Below are 19,287 nucleotides of genomic sequence, written 5' to 3'. Positions count from 1 at the left end.
CAATGGATGCATCCAGTGTTAGGCTTGACTACCTATCCACTGCAACCGTTATATGACATTTTAAGGGGAAACAGCACTTTAAACTCATCACACTAGCTTACAAAAGAAGCTCAAGAAGCTTTGAGAGAAGTTGAACTGGCTTTATCCAATGTCGTTGAAAGAGTCACTCAAAAACCCTTGGAAATATCAGTTTTTGCTACACAAGAGATACCCACAGCAGTCCGTCATCAAGGAGACAGTGTGATAGAGAGGGTGAACCTCCCAGCACAACCAGAACAAAGCCTTACTCCTTACCCAGTGCTTGTGGCTAGAATTTTATTAAAGGCCATTAGATGAGCAGTACAATTATCTGGGATAAGACCTGACAAGATATACACCTTTTATACTAATGCACAAATTAATGTATGCTATGAAACCATCCCAGAGTGGCAAATTTTATTAGCCATGGCTCCAAATTTTACACATGGGTCTCCATTAAAGATAACCAGACTATTACATAATTGGTGATGGATTCTTTTTTTTTTTTTTTTTTAATTTTATTTTATTTAATAATAACTTTGTATTGACAGAATCCATACCAGGATAATTTTTATACAACATTATCCCTTGCAATCGCTTATGTTTCATTTTTTCCCCTCCCCCCCCCCCCCCCCCAAGATGGCAAGCAGTCCTATATATGTTAAATATGTTGCAGTATATCCTAGATACAATACATATTTGCAGAACCGAACAGTTCTCCCGCTGCACAGGGAGAATTGGATTCAGAAGGTAAAAATAACTCGGGAAGAAAATCAAAAATGCAAATAGTTCACATTCATTTCCCAATATTCCTTCTTTGGGTGTAGCTGTTTCTGTCCATCATTTAGGTGATGGATTCTTGAAGAGAAGCTTTCTAAAGTTCCTCTTAAAGAACCAACTATCTTTACAGATGCATCCAAACAATATTTGCTCTGTGTACTCTTATGACTTAACTATAAAGAGAGTAGTCAGAACTCCTTTTCAGTCTACTCAGCAGAATGAATTGTATTCAATCATTCTAGCTCTTACTTATTATCCGGAATATATAAATATAATATCTGACTCAGCCTATTCAGAAAGTGTGGTACAAAGAATTGCCATAGCCCAAATAAAATTTGTAGCCTCTAGTATATATCAGCTCTTTAAGGAACTTCAAGAGCAAATGAGAAAGCATCCAGGTACGATTTATATCTTGCATGTCCACTCTCATAGTGGACTTCCAAGTCCTATTTTTGATGGTAATTCAAAGGCAGATAGCCTTCTAACTATGCTGGCCAATAATCCTTTATTTCAAGAAGCTCAAGAATCTCATTCTAAATATCCTCAGGCTGTTCGAGCTTTATGTTTGCAATTTGGAATAACAAGAGAGGAAGCAAGGAGCATGGTAAAAGCCTGTACAGCTTGCCTTCCTTTCCACGCTCCTACACTGCCTCCAGGGAAAAACCCTCGTGGTTTGAGACACAATGAAATTTGGCAAATGGATGTGACCCATTATAAATCTTTTGATTGCTTGTCTTTTATCCATGTTGTGGTAGACACTTTTTCAGGATTCACTTTTGCAATACCAGCAGCAAAAGAGACAGCTCGAGTGGTCACTGAATTCCTTATACAAGCATTTGCAATTATGGGTGTGCCACAAACCATAAAAAACAGACAATGGACCTGCATATACTTCTAAACATTTTGCACACTTTTGTGCACAGTATAAAATTTTCCACACCACTGGCACACCTTTTAATCCTCAAGAACAGGCAATAGTAGAGAGGAAAAACAGAGACATTAAGACACTCTTCCAAAAACAAAAGAAAGGGAGAGCCACAGGTAGCCCTAGAGAACTTCTAAATTTAGCTCTTTATCCTATTAATTTCTTGATTTTTGATAAAGATGCACTGGCTCCGGCAGACAGATTTTATAATCCACTGGAAGGGCAATGTCCAGTGCAAGCAGCTCCACTATCTTTAGATAATCACCAGATGATGTGGAGAGACCCAGAAAGTGGGGAATGGAAGGGACCAGAAGGCTAACTGTTTGGGGAAGAGGGTTTGCTTGTATCTCTACAGGTGGAGAAGGAATCAGATGGGTGCCAACGAGCCGTATTCGCCTTGTCCATCGCAGAGAGATGGAGCAGACCCTTGAAACAAAGGAGAAGACCCAAGAAACATCGGGTGGTTCCATTGCTGACTGTGCCCACCACTGAATGAGCATGGCAGTTATGGCGTTTGACTCATGGACATCAAAAATTGTTGCAGGACTTCAAAATCCTCAGGAATCTTTGTATTCTCTGAGACATGATAAGATTGTTGTAGGACTTCAAAACCCTCAGGAATCATTGGATTCTCTGAGATATGATAAGACTGTTGCAGGACTTCAAAATCTGCTGAGATCATTGGATTTCCTAACACACGAAAAGACTGTTGCAGGATTTCAAAAACTTGTGGGGATCATTGGATTCCCTGACATGTGAAGCAATGGACAGTAGATTGGTTTTGGGGACTGTCTCTTGACTGCTGAAGAAGGCGTACGTATGAGTGTTGTTTACATACCCTCCTTCTAGAACTTCTGGAAATCTCTTATAATGCCATATTGATTTATATTGTTTGTTATATCACTACTTGAATGTACAATTCATGTTTGTTGCACCACATTGAGCCTGTACTGACTGTGGGGACAGTCATCACTAATAGCCTGTGCGTTATTGTTATGTGCTTGTGTAATACCTCCCATGCAGATGGGTTTGTGCATACCTGTTTCTAATAAGACCCTTCAGCCCAGAAACTCGCTAGCAATCCCCACTTCCCTTTGGTGCTTTTCATCTCCCTTCCTGAGATGTCAGGGAGGGTGTGACCATCTCCTTTTTAGTGCTTTCACTTCCCTTTTATGAGAAGTGGGAGGGGGGGAAGAAAGGGAGAGGGTGATCACCTCCTTTTTGGTGTTTTCACTTCCTTTCCTGAGAAGTCGGGGATGGCATGACCACCTGTGTTCTAAAACAAAAGAAAGCGGGAGATATAGAGGGCTGAACCTCTTGAGTCATTGCACTGAGGTCAGTTCAAGCACATAGGGCTAATTGCTGATTGGACAATACTCTATGGGCATATGCTTGGAAAATGGTCCTTTCCACTATCCGTTCTGGCTCAATGATTGGTGTATAGAGGATAGTAGGAGGGACTAGGGGGTGGAGTAAGATCAGACAGGGACCCATCCTCTTGGCGGTAGACAAGGGAGAAGGAGGTCGCGGAGATTCTGCTTCCATCCTGTTCAATCCTGCGTCTAAACACCAAGAATAAAGACTAAGGACTTTTGCTTATCCTAACTCCGGCTGATTCTGAGGTATCCTAGGTGCTAACGTGGTAGTCATAGACCCTCATGACAGCAAGGCAATCCTTTTCAATTCTCTAATCACCTCATTATCTGGCTCACCACCATGCCTATTTAGACTTTCACATCCCTTAACTCCAGCCTCCCATAGTACCTTGCCCCCAACTCCCTCACTTAATGACATTATCTCATATTTTACCAGTTAAGTCCATTTGAGGAGAATTCTATCCTCTTCCTCATCTCACATTATTTAGGCATTTTCCTTTAGGATCTTTTGCTTTTCCTTTTCTCTCATAGATATCTCCTAACTCACCAATGGGCTTGAAGTCAAGCAGTTACCCTCATGAACATGGTTTAGTCCATGTGCTGAGAAACTTCTGTAGGGAATGTGTTCATGCTTCTGCTCCTTGAAGCTACAGATGAGAGCTGGTTGGCATACCATAGGTGGATGAGCAGCCCTGAAAAGGGCTCAGTAGTCCCCACACCAGAGGTGCTAGTCCTCCATGAATACCCCATATATACCCTAGTTATAACAGAACCATTAAGAACATAATTACAACCCCAAGAGAAATGCAAAATACACACCTTTTAGAAATTTTAGAAGTTATTATCTAAGATGATCAGGAGACTCAAGCTATTTTATATTCCTAGCTAGGTTCAAAAAATGGAGAGCTGTAAGGGGAATTAAGGAGGCAAAGTCACAGATAGCACAGTATCCAAATCTTGTGACTACCAAACTACTGTCCTTTCCATTCTATGTTTCTCTCTTTTTAAAATGAGCATAAAGGAGAGGTAGGTATCTGGAGCCTTAAGGCATGAGTTGCTAAACATTCCATTCCTTACTAGCTCTGACTCAAGTCTGAGGAAGACATATGCAGTAAATATAGGGACTTGTGAACTTTGTGAACGAAAACACAGAGTTAGAGACACAAGCGGGGTGAGAATGAAAAGATTTCAAGTTTAGGAGTCAAAAATCCTAAGGCTACAATATTGAGTAAGTCACTTAGCCTACAGACTTCTATTTCCTCTTTTATAAATTGTAGAGACTGGACTAGATTGCAAGTCATTTCCAGTTCTACTCTCCTTATTTTTAAAAGTATATTTCAATATAAATGAATGTAGATAGATAAAAACTTCAATATTAAAATATATTCTATTAAATTCCAACACTTGAATATATTCAAAGACAGTTAATTTTATAAATTGTTGTCATTTCTATAAAATAAATATGTTGATTTCAGTTAATGTCAAACAACTTTCTTTGTGTATGAAACATATACACAATACTTACTCTTATTAAATAATTCCAATAATACAATAAATCTATCATTACAACCTGAAGGGTAATATTCATTTTTATCATTCACTTAATCCTAATTAAGCTATTTTTTTCCATTTTTATTTCACAGTCAATTTTAGGTAGTCAACTATTATTCACCCATGCACAGCAGCCAAGTTTTAAATCCTAATTCAATCCCTACTGACCTATGAACTTTGGAGCTCTTTCATTCTGCTGCTAGAATGAAAGTGTATGTTTAAGGTCACAAAATAAAAAAGATAAAAGCAAATTAAGTTTCCACAGATCACATACAAATCACCCTGATGTTAGCCATTTTTCATAATTAGTCATATCACTGGTTTCTTCAAATCAACATGTGCCCAGATAATTGAAGTCAAACTATATTCATCCCAAATCATGAGCATCTATAGTCTGATAGATTTGTGTTAAGGCTTGGTTGGGTAGGATGAGATGAACAAAACATAAGGAGTTTTATGCTCTTGAGGAATTTATGTTTTAGTAGGGGAGATAAGATATTTACTCAAATAAATACAGTATGAAGTTGGGGGAGCTAAGCATTTATGAGAGGTATAAGCAAAAGAGGCTACATGAGAAAGGACTTCTATCTCTCTGACTGGTTTGGTATGTGGGAAGCCTCATGGAAAAAGAAGCATTTAGTCAAGGTATGAAGGAGGACATGTGTATGAGAAACAGCATGGTCTACATGCTATCAGAGATAACCAGGCTTATATTCACCAGGCCCAGCCCAAGGCCAGAGCCTTACATACCATACCTTTTGCCTCCAGGACTAAGTTCAGGACCTAGCCTCAGATATAATGAAATCACCTCCCCATATCAAGTTCTGGGATCAGAGCTCCAGGCACCCCATCTTCTCTAATAATAGGTTCCTCAAATTCTGAGCCCAGGATCACAGAATCAGATACTAGACCTTCTGTTGCTGGGTCTTTGTCAATAAAAAGAGCCAGTAAGATCAAACCAGACTCACATACCCTACATGCTATCCAACTGCCATATTTACTGTTCCCTGTACATAATGCTCTGTCTCCCGCTCCTGAACCTTTGCACAAGTTTCCCAATGATCAGAATGCTTTCTCTCCTCACCTGACTTTATTCAAAGTATATAGTTCAGTTGCCTTCCCTGATCTGATCTTCTTAGTTGTTAGTGTTCTTTCCTTGTCCCCTGCCCCAATTAGATTTGTCTTTATTTTGTATCTAAAAGATTATAATATTAGTTGTTTTCCCCCAGCAGAATGTGAGTTCCTTGAAGCCAGAACTAATTGGACTTTTCCTTGGATCCCCAAGACCCAGCATAGTGTATTCTATATAAGTGTACTCCATATAATTGCTTATTAAATTGAATGAAATTCTTAGAAAAAAATACTTGTTCAGTCCAGACCACCAAGAACTCCCTAATTTCTGGAGTTCTTAGCTCCTGTGACAGGACTATATATATGAATTAATTACACACAATAAAATACTTATTTTATTTACAAATGACAGTCCCTGGTTTTCAAAAGGAAAATGCAGGTATCAGCATTTTGGACAATAGAAAATTGGCAGAAAAAATAACCTATCAGCAAAAATTTACCAAGAAAATCGCTGAAACAAAGAACAATTTTTTAAAAAATCTACTGAATAATATAGCAAAAGAATCCAAAATAAACACTGAATAATCTTTAAAGACTCCATAAAATCACAACAGAGTATTTTCATCTTTTTGTTGTTGTTTGCTTGCTTTTTTTCTCTCCTTTTTTTTTTCTTTTTGATCTGATTTTTCTTGCACAGTATGATAAATGTGGTAATATATTTAGAAGAGCTGCACATGTTTAACATATACTGGACTACTTGCTCTCTAAGGGAAGGAGGAATGGGAGAAAGGAGAGGGAGAAAAATTTGGAACACAAGGTTTTGTAAGGATGAATGTTGAAAACTATCTTTGCATGTATTTTGAAATATAAAACTTATTATTTTTTTAAAAGACTCAATAGAGTCTTCAATAGAAAAAAATAGAGGCAATAAATTTGTAAACTAGATATACATGAATAATCACAGTAAGAAAAGTGAGTATAAATAAAGGCAAAGAATTGAGTAAAACACCATCTGATAACTAACTTGGGACTATATCTACTTAGTGGGAGTTGCCAAATATGAAAAAAAGGAACCAGAGTGAGAGAAATATGTTGTTCAAGATAAGGAATGTTGACCTCATGACCAAACTATCCCAACAGTATTTGCTCAGAGACCTGGGAGGTAACCTAGATTTTTTTTCCCCTTTTGTATTTTAAAGAAGAAGGAGGAAAAAGTAAAGTAGCAACAATAACAGCCTCTCAGCCTGACAGAATGGAGCTTTTGCCCAGACTGATTAACACACCAAACTTGTCAGAGCTATTGGTCAGAACAGGATTTTCAGGTCTTATTGAATTCTGAATGCTTGATATGATTGTAAGATGATGCCAATAAATCAATAAGCATTTGTTAAACACCTACTATGTGTTAGACATTGTGCTAGGAATAGGGATAAAAAATCAAAAGTGAGACAAACCAGTCCTAGAAGTCCAAGTGTTCCATGGGAATACTTCTTAAAACAGTCCATTAAAAAAAATGATAGCCTAAGTGAAGAAATGTTGTTTCTAAGGGAAAGTATATGTAACTAATAAGCATAAATTATTCTCTCTCTGTGTCTCAGTTTCTTTATTTGTAAAATGAGTAAGTTCAGTGACCTCTAAAGACTCTTTCTGCTCTAAATCTATGATTGATGCCCCTGGAAAGATAGATAAAGCCAAAAAAAATAGAACCATCTCAAAAGACTGGAGAGAACTGATTGTTAAATTTTCTGTGTGAATATTTATAACATAGAAATTAGCAAAAGCTACAAATCAAGGCTTGATTTATCATTCTGTTGATTTCTAGATTTAAGAAAGTAATGGAAAGAATATTAATAAGGCAGATTATACTTTTGCAGAGAACTAATTGTTAAATATTTACTGGCACACCAGTGGAAGGGATTATCAGATGACAAAATTGAAAGATTAGTAATAGTAGGCATAAAACAAATAGAGACTAGACTAAAATAAAAGTAAGTTAAGGGGTAGCAACTAGGTGTTTCAGTACATAGAGAATTGAGTCTAGACTTAGGACCTTAGTTCAAATATGAACTCAAACACTTACTAGCTTTGTGATTCTGCACAAATCATTTAACCCTGTTTGCCTCAGTTTCCTCATTGGATAAGGAAATGGCAAAGTGCTATAGGATATTTGCCACAAAAAACCCCCAAATGGGGTCACAAAGCATTGGATATGACTAAAAAATGATTCAATAAAAAAAAAAAAAGAAAAGAAAAATGAGATGGATCAAAGTCATGGATTAAAGTAATTTTTGAATTACTTTAAAAAGAATGTCTATAAGAGTGTTTATTAATTATGGCACAGAAATAGAAGATTTCAGGGATGAAGTTTTGGTTCATTCATTCCCTTTATCACTAACTGGTAATGATTTATTTGATACTATGAAGGAATGAGTTAGCATTTCTTTTAACATACCATATTAATACCAATTAATATGAGCTACTAAAGTATCATATATAGTTTCTGTGGGTTAGGGCCTGAAAATTTTTCATTTCTGTAACTGGCTGATACAATTATACTCAATTTTGAATGTTAGAATTTGAATCATAGGGCCACAGATTTGAAGTCCTTAGAAATTATGTCACCCAACCTTCTTATCTTACAGATAAGGAAATTAAGGTCCAGAGAATATCCAAGGTCATCCAGGTAAGTGATTCAAACCCAAGTTGTCTGATTCCAAATATAGTCCTTTAAAAAATATTGTTGATTAACAGCTTTATTTTGATACAGTATTTGGATTTAATATGATTTAAAATTCATTTGATGGATGAAGAGTGATATTTCAGAACCCAAGGTTAGGAAACAAAATGCTGACAGTTTTAAACTAAAAAAGAACAGTCAGCAAATTAATCAAAGTACTTGATTCCTAAAGGCCTCTTTTAGGAGAGGAGTGAAGAAGAAATGTAGGGTCAGTCTTCCCTTTTTCAGTCAACATACATTTATTAAGCACCTATTATGTGCCAGGTCCTATGCTAAGTTCTGGGGATAAAAAAAAAGAAGAAAAAGACAGTTTCTGCTCTCCAGGAACTTAGAATCTAAAGGGGAAGGCGACAAGCAAACTAATGTCTAAAAACAAGTTATATATAGGGAAAATAAAAAATAAGGAAAGCAGTAGGATTAATGGGGATGGAATAGAAAATGCTTCCTGTAGAAGACAGAAGATAGGGGAATTTAAATGAAGTTAAGGAAGCCATGAGACAAAATTTCTTCCAAAGGAACATTGTCTCACAAACCAATTAAGCATCTTTCCCCTTCTCTTATATCACTGTCTCTCTGCCCTTCCTAACTGCCTTGCCTTGTCTTTGTAGGTGTCACCACCATCTTCTTTCTCACCCAGGCCCCAAGCTTCATAATTATCTTGTATTCTTTTTTCCCTTCCTTTCCCATCCAGTACCTTCTGTCAAATCCATCTTTCCAATCATCAATTCTGTGGCTGACTGCCTCTTCCTAATAGTATTGTCTCCTAACTGGCTCCATTGTCTCCATTCAATCTTTTCCTTCTCTAAATTCCTTTTTTTCTCTTAAAAACACAATAATAGCCTATTATTTTTCAAAATACATGCAAAGGTAGTTTTAAACATTCATCCTTCCAAAATCTTGTGTTCCTAATTTTCCCCCTTCCTTTCCCTCTCCCATAGACAGCAAGAAATCCAATATAAGTTAAATATGTGCTATTCTTCTAAATATATTTCCATATTTATCATGCTGCACAAGAAAAATCAGATCAAAAGGCAAAAAACAAGAAAAAAAAAAAACAAGCAAACTAACAACACCAACAAAAAAGTGAAAATCTTATGCTGTAATCCACATTGAATCTCCATAGTCTGTTCTCAGGATGCAAATGGCTCTTTCTATTACAAGTCTATTGAAATTGCCTTGAATCATGTCATTGTTGAAAAGAGACACAGCCATCACAATTGATCATCACATAATCTTGTTGTTGTGTACAATGTTCTCTTGATTCTACTCAATTCACTTAGCATCAGTTCATGTTTTTCCAGGCTTTTCTGAAATCAGTCTGCTTATCATTTCTTAGAAAACAAAAATAGTACATTACATTCATACCATAATTTATTCAGTCATTCCCCAACTGATGGGCATCCATTCAGTTTCCAGTTTCTTGATACTTCAAAAAAGGGTTGCTACAAACATTTTTATATATGTGGGTCCTTTTCCCTTTTTGGGATACAGACCTAGTAGAGACCTTGATGGATCAAAGGGTATGCATAGTTTTATAGCCCTTTGAAGCACAGTTCTAAATCTCCAGAATGGTTTTGAAGAGTTCACAACTCCACCAATAATGTATTAGTGTCCCAGTTTTCCCATATCCCCTACACTATTTATCATTATCTTTTCCTGTCATATTAGCCATTCTGCCTTCTTTAAATTCTCCAAATGTTGTTGCCAAAGCAAGGTTTCTTACACATAAGTTTGATAATGTCATTCTTTCACTCAAGGACCTTCAGTGGTTCCCCATTCTCTGCCAAAAAAAATAAAAATTTCATAGTGGAGCATTCAAGGCCTCCCAGAGTTTAACTCCAATTTATTTTTTCATCCTTATGAAATATTACTGCCATTTGTACATTCTATATTTCCAGTCTTTCATTATTTCCTGATCCTTCTTGCCTTCAAGAAAAATGGAAGTGTCATTCCTCTTCAGGGGTCCTCAAACTATGGCCCGCGGGCCAGATGCAGCAGCTGAGGACATTTATCCCCCTCACCCAGGACTATGAAGTTTCTTTATTTAAAGACCCACAAAACAAAGTTTTTGTTTTTACTATAGTCCCACCCTCCAACAGTCTGAGGGACAGTGAACTGGCCCCCTATTTAAAAAGTTTGAGGACCCCTGCATCTAAAATGGTCTCTACCATCTCTGTTTTTATTTACTTCCCAAGCATTTATTCACAGACTAAATTGTTATGTTACTAGTGTATTCCTTTTCTTAGTTACAAGTTTCTTGACAACAGGACTATTTTTTTCATCCTTGTACCCCTAAGACTTAGAATAGTGTATCTAGTAAACATTGAATAGCTATTTGTTGAATTGATTTAAATTGAAGCACCCACTTTCAGAAAATTCTAATGTAAAATAAACAAATTTGAGTTATTTCTGCTAATTATAACACATTTTACAAATAGAAAAAAAGATTATATCAGCTCCAACTTAATTCAACACATTTAAGAGACCAATATCATCTCAAGTGTTCCTCAAAAATAACTTGATATAGTGGGAAGAATACTGAATTGAAACTCAAAAGACCTGAGTTCTAATCCTACCTCTGCTGGGTTATATTAGTCACGTTCCCTTTGAAAGCCTACTTCCTCATCCATAAAATGATTGGATGGCTGAAGGGTTCCATTCCAAGCCCAACAATCTTCTTCCAAGACTTATAGGACAACACACTGTTAATTCAGTCAGGCAATAAACACGCAATGATAAGCACCAAGTGCCTACTCTTTGTCAAGCACTGTGCTAACCCTCCAGGGAATAAGAGAAAGGCAAAAAATAGCCTTTGTCCTCAAGGAGTTTACAATCTAATGGAAGAGACCAGATACAAACAACTGTGGACAAATAAGCTACATACAGAATAAACAGGAAGAATTGGGAAAGGCTTTCTGTAAAAAGGTGGGATTTTAGCTGGGACTTAGTCAGGAAACTCAGTAGTCAGACATTAGCAGAAAGAAGGCATGGCCGACAGCCAGTGAAAATCACCATAGTAGCGGAATGGAGACTGGTCTGGGGTGAGGGAGAGACTTGTGGCAGGCAGATCAACCAGCAGATGATTGCAATGGTCCAGGTGTGTGGAGGTGAGGGTCTGCACCAGGGAGGCTGCAGAATCAGAAGAGAGAAGGGGGCAAGACAATGTATCAGAGAGGTAGTGCAAAAGTAAAATTAACAGCTATTGGCAACTATGAGATATAGAGGGCAAAAGATATTAAGGAATTACTCAGTATGCATGATATCTAAATAATGAGCCTGGGAAATTATAATAAAGGAGGATTGGGGGAAAGATGACAAATTCTCTTTTGGACACACTGAGTTCATGTCATATCCATTTAAGGATGTGTAGCACAATTGGAGATGTGAAACTGGAGATAGACAGAGAGGTTACGATTAGATAAGGAGATTTAAGGATCATGAACCAGACAGGATACTTGAATCCATGGAGCTGAGATCACCAAGTGACACAATAGAAAGAGAACAAAGGAGGGTCCAGGGCTGAGCTCTATGGGATATACATGAAGATCTAGTAAAGGAAACGGAAGAGAACTGGGAGACAGCCCATAAACTTAAAGAGAGAAAGTATCAAGGAGAAGGTAGATGTCAGTGTTGAAGACTAGAGAGAACTCAAGAAGAGTATCAAGAATAGATTTGACAAATCAGTTCCAATAGAGCAGTAATGAATAGAACCAGCTACACCCAGCGAAAGAACTCTGGAAAATGAGTATGAACCACTACATAGAATTCCCAATTCCTCTATTTTTGTCCGCTTGCATTTTTGATTTCCTTCACAGGTTAAGTGTACACTATTTCAAAGAGCGATTCTTCTTGTGCAGCAAAATTAACTGTATGGACATGTATACATATATTGTATTTAATATATACTTTAACGTATTTAACATGTGTAGGTCTACCTGCCATCTTGGGGGAGGAGGTGGGGGGGAAGGAGGGGAAAAATTGGAACAAAAGGTTTTGCAGTTGCCAATGATGAAAATTACCCATGCATATATCCAGTAAATAAAAAGCTATAATAATAATAATAAAAAGAATAAATTTGACAGTTAAAAGATCATTGATAACTTTGGAGAAAGCAATTTTAGTTAAATGATGGGGCTGGAAGCCTGATTGTAGAGAAAATGAGACAATTAGTGTGTGAATTTCATATCAAATTTTAACTATGTTATGCTGTATTTTTATGTTATATGTATATTTTTATACTATGTGAGATAGTCCAGGGGTTCAATGGATAAAGCATTGAGCCTAGAATTGGGAGGAGCTGGAATCAGATCTTGTCTCAGTCTTACCAATTATGTGATCCTGGGCAAATCACGTGATTTTTGCCTCAGTTTCCTCCACTGTAATATGGGGATAATAATAATACAACCTTCCAAGATTGATGGGAGCATCAAATGAGATGATAATTCTAAAGAGCTTAAGGCACAAGGCCAGGCACATAGTAAGCATTTAATAAATGCATACTTCCTTTCTTCCTTTCTGCACTGGGATTCCTCAGATTAACCAATCTATATTAATACATAATTTTATTCTTTTCAATTATTATAAATGTTTCTCATTGTTATGTTTTTGCTTTTATGACATAAAATTGGTGAAATAAATCCAACCATATTACTAGCATATTATTTATACAAGGCCTTGGGTTCCTGTGCAGCTAAGAACACAAAGATTAAAAAAAGACATCTAGTCCCTGAAACCTGAGGAAACTTACAATCTTATAGGGAAGAAAAGATAATACATTCAAATAATTGTAGATAGGCAAATAATTATAATGCAAGACAGCATGATAAATGTGTCATATCAAAGGAGTACAGGTAAAGGAAAAAGCCTATCTACTTGGGGTATACAGAAAGAGGTATTCAGGGAAGACTTCATGGGGAAATAATATCAGATCTGGGACTTTAAGAAAAGGTAGAATTTCAAAAGTCAAGCATAGAGTTAGAGGAATACTTTCTAATGTTGTTATTGTTGTTTGTCCATCTTGCAGAGGACCAATGACATCATGAGGATGATGTCTTGATTTGCAAATGAACTAGCTATGAGTGGGAGAAAGCTGCTTAAAGTCATCAAGGAACTTCCCTCCTCCCGAGTTATCAAAGTCCAGACTGGTGTTGGCCTACAATGCAGTGGGTGACCTTGGCCTTTCTGAATCAAGATTTTTCCCAGGTCTCAGTTTGCCTGAAACAATGCTCATTCAGTGACTAAGGGCTAAATAATAACTGAGACAAAAGATGACCTGGTTTACTTTCTTAAAAGACTTTCTAGAACAGGGGCAGTTAAATGGCTCAATGGATAGAATATCAGGCTCAGAATCAGGAACACCTGATTTCAAGGAGCAGCTAAGTGGCACAGTACATAGAACACTGGTGGAATGACTCTGGGCACTTACTGTGTGTCTTAAGCAAGTAACATAAGCCCAAATGCCTCCAAAAAAATGTGATTTCAAATCTAGCCTCAAAAACTTACAAGTTACTGAAGGATCCTGGGTAAGACTATGCTATGTAAATGTTAGTTATTATTGTCATTATTTTAATCTTTTTGGGTCATGAATCGCTTTGTTAGTCTGGTAAAATCTCCTGAAAATCATATTTTTAAATTCACAAAATAAAATACATAAGACTACAATAAAAATCAATGTTAAATGAAAATAAAGGTGATTTTCTCCTCATCTCAGTGCATGGACCCTATGAAATCTATCTGTCCCAGACCTAAGAACTGCTATTCTAGATGGAAGGAATATCATGTGCAAAAACACAGAAACAAAGTACCATGAAACATTGGGAAGGGATAGAGAGTAGTTCAGTTGGACTGGAAATAGGGAGTACTCCAGACCAAGGGAGTGGTGTGAAATAAAGCTAAAGAAATAGGCTGGGTTATACTACGCAGGCTCTTCTATGCTAGGCTAAGGAATTTAGCCTTCGATAAGCAACAAAAAGCTTTTGAGCTGGGATAAGAGCTGTGCATGAGGAAGATTAATCTATCAGGGGAGTGTAGGAAGAAGATGGTTAGATGGGGAGACTAGGAAGAAGGTCAGTCCAGAAGTTACTGAAACAATCCAGAAAAAAAGATAATGAAAGAGCTTGAACGGGAGTAGTAGCTGTGGGAACAAATGAAAGAAGCATTACAGATGCCAGGACTGTTAAGTCATTAGCGGTTCTGGAGAACATCAGAGATGATTCTAAGGCTTGAAAGACTAGGTAAATAGGCACATGGAAATGCCATCAGATGGAACAGAAGCAGGGTAACAGTGAAAAAAAGCAAGGAGTTTGAATTAGAAGACCTGTGTTTGAATCTTACTTTTATGATCTTAGACAAATCATTATATCTCTCTTTCCAAAATGTGAGGGGCTTGGATTAGATAGTCCTCAAACTTATTTTTTCTTAATGAAATAAGGGAATTATAACTCAAGAAATTCCCACTTTAATGATGGAGACAATATACATGAAAGTTGAATATCAGATGGAAAGGTTGCTCTTGAAAGCAGGAGTGGTCATGCATTTTTACTTATATCCACAGTACTTTTCATAGCACTTAGTAAATGCTTCACTCATTCATTTATTTATTCATAGAAAGGCTCACATATATAGATCTGGAAGTAACTTCAAACATCATCCAGTGTGAATAAGTCACTTTAAAGATGACAAAACTGAGATCTACAAAAAGGAAGTGACAAAAACAATGTTAAAAAGGAAGTGATTTTTTCAAGATCACATAGGTAGCAAGTAACAATGCTAGAATGTGGATCCAGGACATCTGGATTTCAGCTCAATATTCTTGATGAAGTAGAGAGAATACTAGATGGAATCAGGAGATCTAGATTTCAGTCCTGCTTTTATTGATAATATTGTATGTGGGATTTCATTTATCCCTCTGATTTCAGTGTCCTCATCAGAGAGATTAGAATACATTTAACAGGTGAAAAGAATTACTGGAAAAGGAAGCAAGAAATGCTTTGCAGTAAGAACAAGGCTAAGTCATTTCCATCTTCTCAAAAGATAATAATCACTGAGATTTAATTGACCCACAGAACTAAACCTTGAACTTGGTCACCCTAAAAACCCATCCCACATTGGGGAGAATGATTCAATGCTGCATCCTTGCTGAATTACCTTTCTGTGATAGTGTTACATAAATCTTCTTTTCTTAAACATTAAGGAAATTTGTGAATGTTTCATTTTGCTTCAATTCCGAAACTGACCTATCAGACCATCTTGACTCAGACCTGACTCAAAACAAATGTATTTTAAATTTTATCAATGTCTTGAAGACAAAAAATTTCTTGAATCAATGAATTGCACTGTTTACATGGAGGGCATGGTATCATTTGACCCTCACTAAGACCAGGTATGTAAATCTGTGAGATGTTTTGCAATAGGAGCTTATTTACTCTTGTAAATTTATAATACTTTGTTAACTGGAATTTTTTTGATTATTTGTTTTATATTGTTAAATAAAAAGGCAATTCGAAATTAACTATTTGGGAATGAGGTTGGAAGTATGTTATAATTTCTCAAATACAAATAGTTTACTAAAATACATTCAGTTTTTCACATTTCAAATACTTCAATCATTCAATAAGCATTTATTAAATTGTTATTATGCACCAAGTCTTGGGTTAAGAACTAGGGAATACAGATACAGAAATGAGACAGTTCATGCCTCCAGAGACTTATATACACTATTGGAGGACACATTTATGTATGTGTAAGATGTCATGTGATACTTCCCTACTCCTTAAATAAATATATTCAAAATACATATGCAATAAATATAAGATGATTTATGATGGGAAGGAATCAGGAAAGGCTTTGTATATCCAGTAGAGTTTTATCTGAGTCTTAAACAAGAATGCATTCCAAACATACAGAACAGTATGTACAAAGAAAGGCATGAAGAAAAGAAAGGGGAAGCTTTGTATAAGGAACAGTAGACTTTCTAGTCTACAGAAAGTATGTAGGAGATTCATGTATAATAAGCCTGGACTAATAGTTTTGGGTCACTGGTAAATAACTCCAAATATCAATGGACTTTATATTTGATTCTAGAAGTTATTGGTAGCCACTGCGGTTTATAGATAGGGACATGACATCACTCTGGGTGGAGGAACGGTTGTAATAGGAAGAGACCTAAAAGCAGAGGAAACCAAAAAGGAAGTTTTTATCATACTCCTTGGAGAGGGGATAAAGACCTAAACTGAAGAGGTGACTATGTGGGTGAAGAGGAGTGGACAGATGCCAGAGATGTGGAGGGATGTAGAAAAGACAATTTCAGCAATTGAATGAATGTGTGGGGTGGGGAAGAGTGATGGGTAGATGATGACTGGAAGGATAGTAGTATGCTAGGCAGAAATAAGGATAAGTTCAAATAAATGACATGTTCTGCTCTGGATAAGACAGACTACTGATAAAAATTCCAAAGACTAATTTAAAAGATAATACACTTTGCCACGATAAACTTACTGAAAAATAGGGTGTAGCAAATGTTAAGACTTATTTAATGGAGAAAAAAGAGTACAGAGTTGCTCTCGTAGCTCTTTTGCACTTAAAACAATTTTCTGATACATAGCTTGTCAGTAAAATATTACAAAATAAGACTTCTATTCCTTTTTTAAAAATCCATTATTTCATTATGAACCCAACTTTCTCCTATTCCTCCTACCCTATTTTTGCATTATCTAAATGTCCTTTTTCAGGACTGCTTGCCATCTAGGGGAGGGGGTGGAGGGAGGGAGGGAAAAAAAATTGGAACAGAAACGAGTGTCAATATAAAGTAATTATTAAATAAAAATTTAAAAAAAAAAGAAAAAAAAAGAAATGTCCTTTTTCTGTAAAAGGCCCTGCTATTCTTCCAATTACCCAGGCTTGAAGTTGTGAAATCATGTTGCTTTTACCTCCCCTTCCCAAAAGTCAGTTGACTATTGAAGAGTTGTGCTAGATGACTTCATAAGATTGAGTAGTCAGTGATATGCCAGCCTTCTGGTTATGAGCCTCTCTCTAAACTTAGCAAAGCTGGTCTTTGGCTACAGACACAGAGTCCATTGCTGGGCAGCACCTGAAACCTTTCTGGCTTGGGAGGACCCAACAGGGCTTTTGCTCTGCTCATGTAACTGTTGAAAACTCAGGATCACCTCCATGCCATGATGAATCATCAGTAGGACTTTAGCAGGGGATTAAAAGAATCACATAATAAAGTTTTATTTATGAGTTCTTGGGTATAAGGACACTATGATTATCAGAATTTTTATACTCTATATTTCATTAGACTCCTAAAGGATTAGTATAGAGCTCAGCTTCTTAAACTGTGGCTCACAACCCTATCTGGGGGTCTTGTTATCTGTAACTTGAATGTTGGGGTTGTGAAATTATGATTTATTATTAGTAAATGTTTGACTTGTATATCTATTTTATATATTTATATACCCAGAGTCATGTAAAATTTCCCAGATGAAAAGAGTCTTGAATGGAAAAAGTTTAAGAAGCTCTGACATATATATATATATATATATATATATATATATATATATATATATATATATATATATACACACACAATATAAACAATATAAAGGATATCAAGTGCAATATTTATTTTACTGATGAGGAAATTGGGGCTCAAGAGAATTAAAAGATTTTGATTAAAAGTACACATGACATCTACATGGCCCAATAGAGGCAGGACCTAGAGTTAGGAGGACAGCTTTTCCTGAGTTCAATTCTGACCTCAAACACTTTCTAACAGTATTATCCTAGGCAAGTTACTTAACCCTATTTGCCTCCGTTTCCTCATCTATTAAATGAGCTAAAGAAGAAAATGGCAAACTGTCCAGTATTTTTGCCAAGAAGATCCCCAATGGGGTCACAATCAGATGGAACTGAAATGACTGACCAAAACCAACCACAAAAGTACAAAGGGAACAGTGTCAGAATCAGAATTTAACACCAGGTTATCTCATTCCAATTACAAGGGGGCTTAATAGGGTTTTGGTGAGATCATGATGGTTGTGGTGAAAGGAACTAAACAAACTTGTGGAAAACCACATATATATGGGTATGCTCTGCCACACAAGCTGCTTCATGGAATAGTCTGTACAAAACCTGAGGTAGGAAGACCTACTTCTATCACACATGGGAGGCTACCCCAAACCCTTTTGTGCCCCAAGCGACTGTTCAGAAGCTGCTTATCTACATTGGTGGAGGGAGCTTTCTAATCAATTAAGTCATGGGTCACATTCTAGGTGCACTGGAGAGAATATATTGCATTTTCTGATCCAGTAACTATTTAATTATTATAGATTTGGAACAAAAAAGTGAACAAATGATAATCTGAAATGTGTCTGAAAGCTGTAACTTTTAAAAACCTGTATTATAACACAGTGCCTAGCAGAAAATAAATGTTTAATCATTGAATATTCAGATACAATTCTGAAAAGGACTTTTAAGAAAAGATCACAAGGTCAATTTTTATAAATGGTTGATACATGGAATCAGTGAAAAAGCTGTTTTATTCTAAAGTCTTCTTTTTTAGCCTTCTCACTATTATTTTAATAAATATATTATTAATTATGACTTTTTACTATGGAAAATGACATGGTTAGTATGTTCTATAAGACAGGCACATCAAAGCCCAAACAACAAAGTGAGTAACTCAAACTCAGGAAATCCTGGGTGTCAGGAGTAAGTTATTTAATCTCCCAGTGCTACAGATAACTCCTTAAGAGGATATATGGCAGATAAAAGTTGTTCTGCTAGCTAGAGGAAGCTAAAGGACTCAGTGGATAGAGTCCTGGGTCTGC

The 19,287-nt window shown here is 36.4% G+C and overlaps 1 protein-coding gene across 1 annotated transcript in view; it reads right to left on the bottom strand.

The window, feature by feature from the left end:
* Positions 1 to 19,287, bottom strand: part of CAST (calpastatin) — a 137,945-nt gene that overhangs the window by 77,079 nt on the left and 41,579 nt on the right. Inside the window, exon 4 of the mRNA XM_051994099.1 lies at positions 11,471 to 11,587. Coding sequence (XP_051850059.1) covers positions 11,471 to 11,587 — 117 coding nt within the window. The remainder of the gene's footprint in view (positions 1 to 11,470; positions 11,588 to 19,287) is intronic.

This window comes from Antechinus flavipes, chromosome 1, assembly GCF_016432865.1.
Source record: "Antechinus flavipes isolate AdamAnt ecotype Samford, QLD, Australia chromosome 1, AdamAnt_v2, whole genome shotgun sequence".
NCBI lineage: Eukaryota > Metazoa > Chordata > Mammalia > Dasyuromorphia > Dasyuridae > Antechinus > Antechinus flavipes.
Note: the sequence above shows the minus strand (reverse complement) of the source record. Positions and strands in the feature narration are given on the sequence as shown.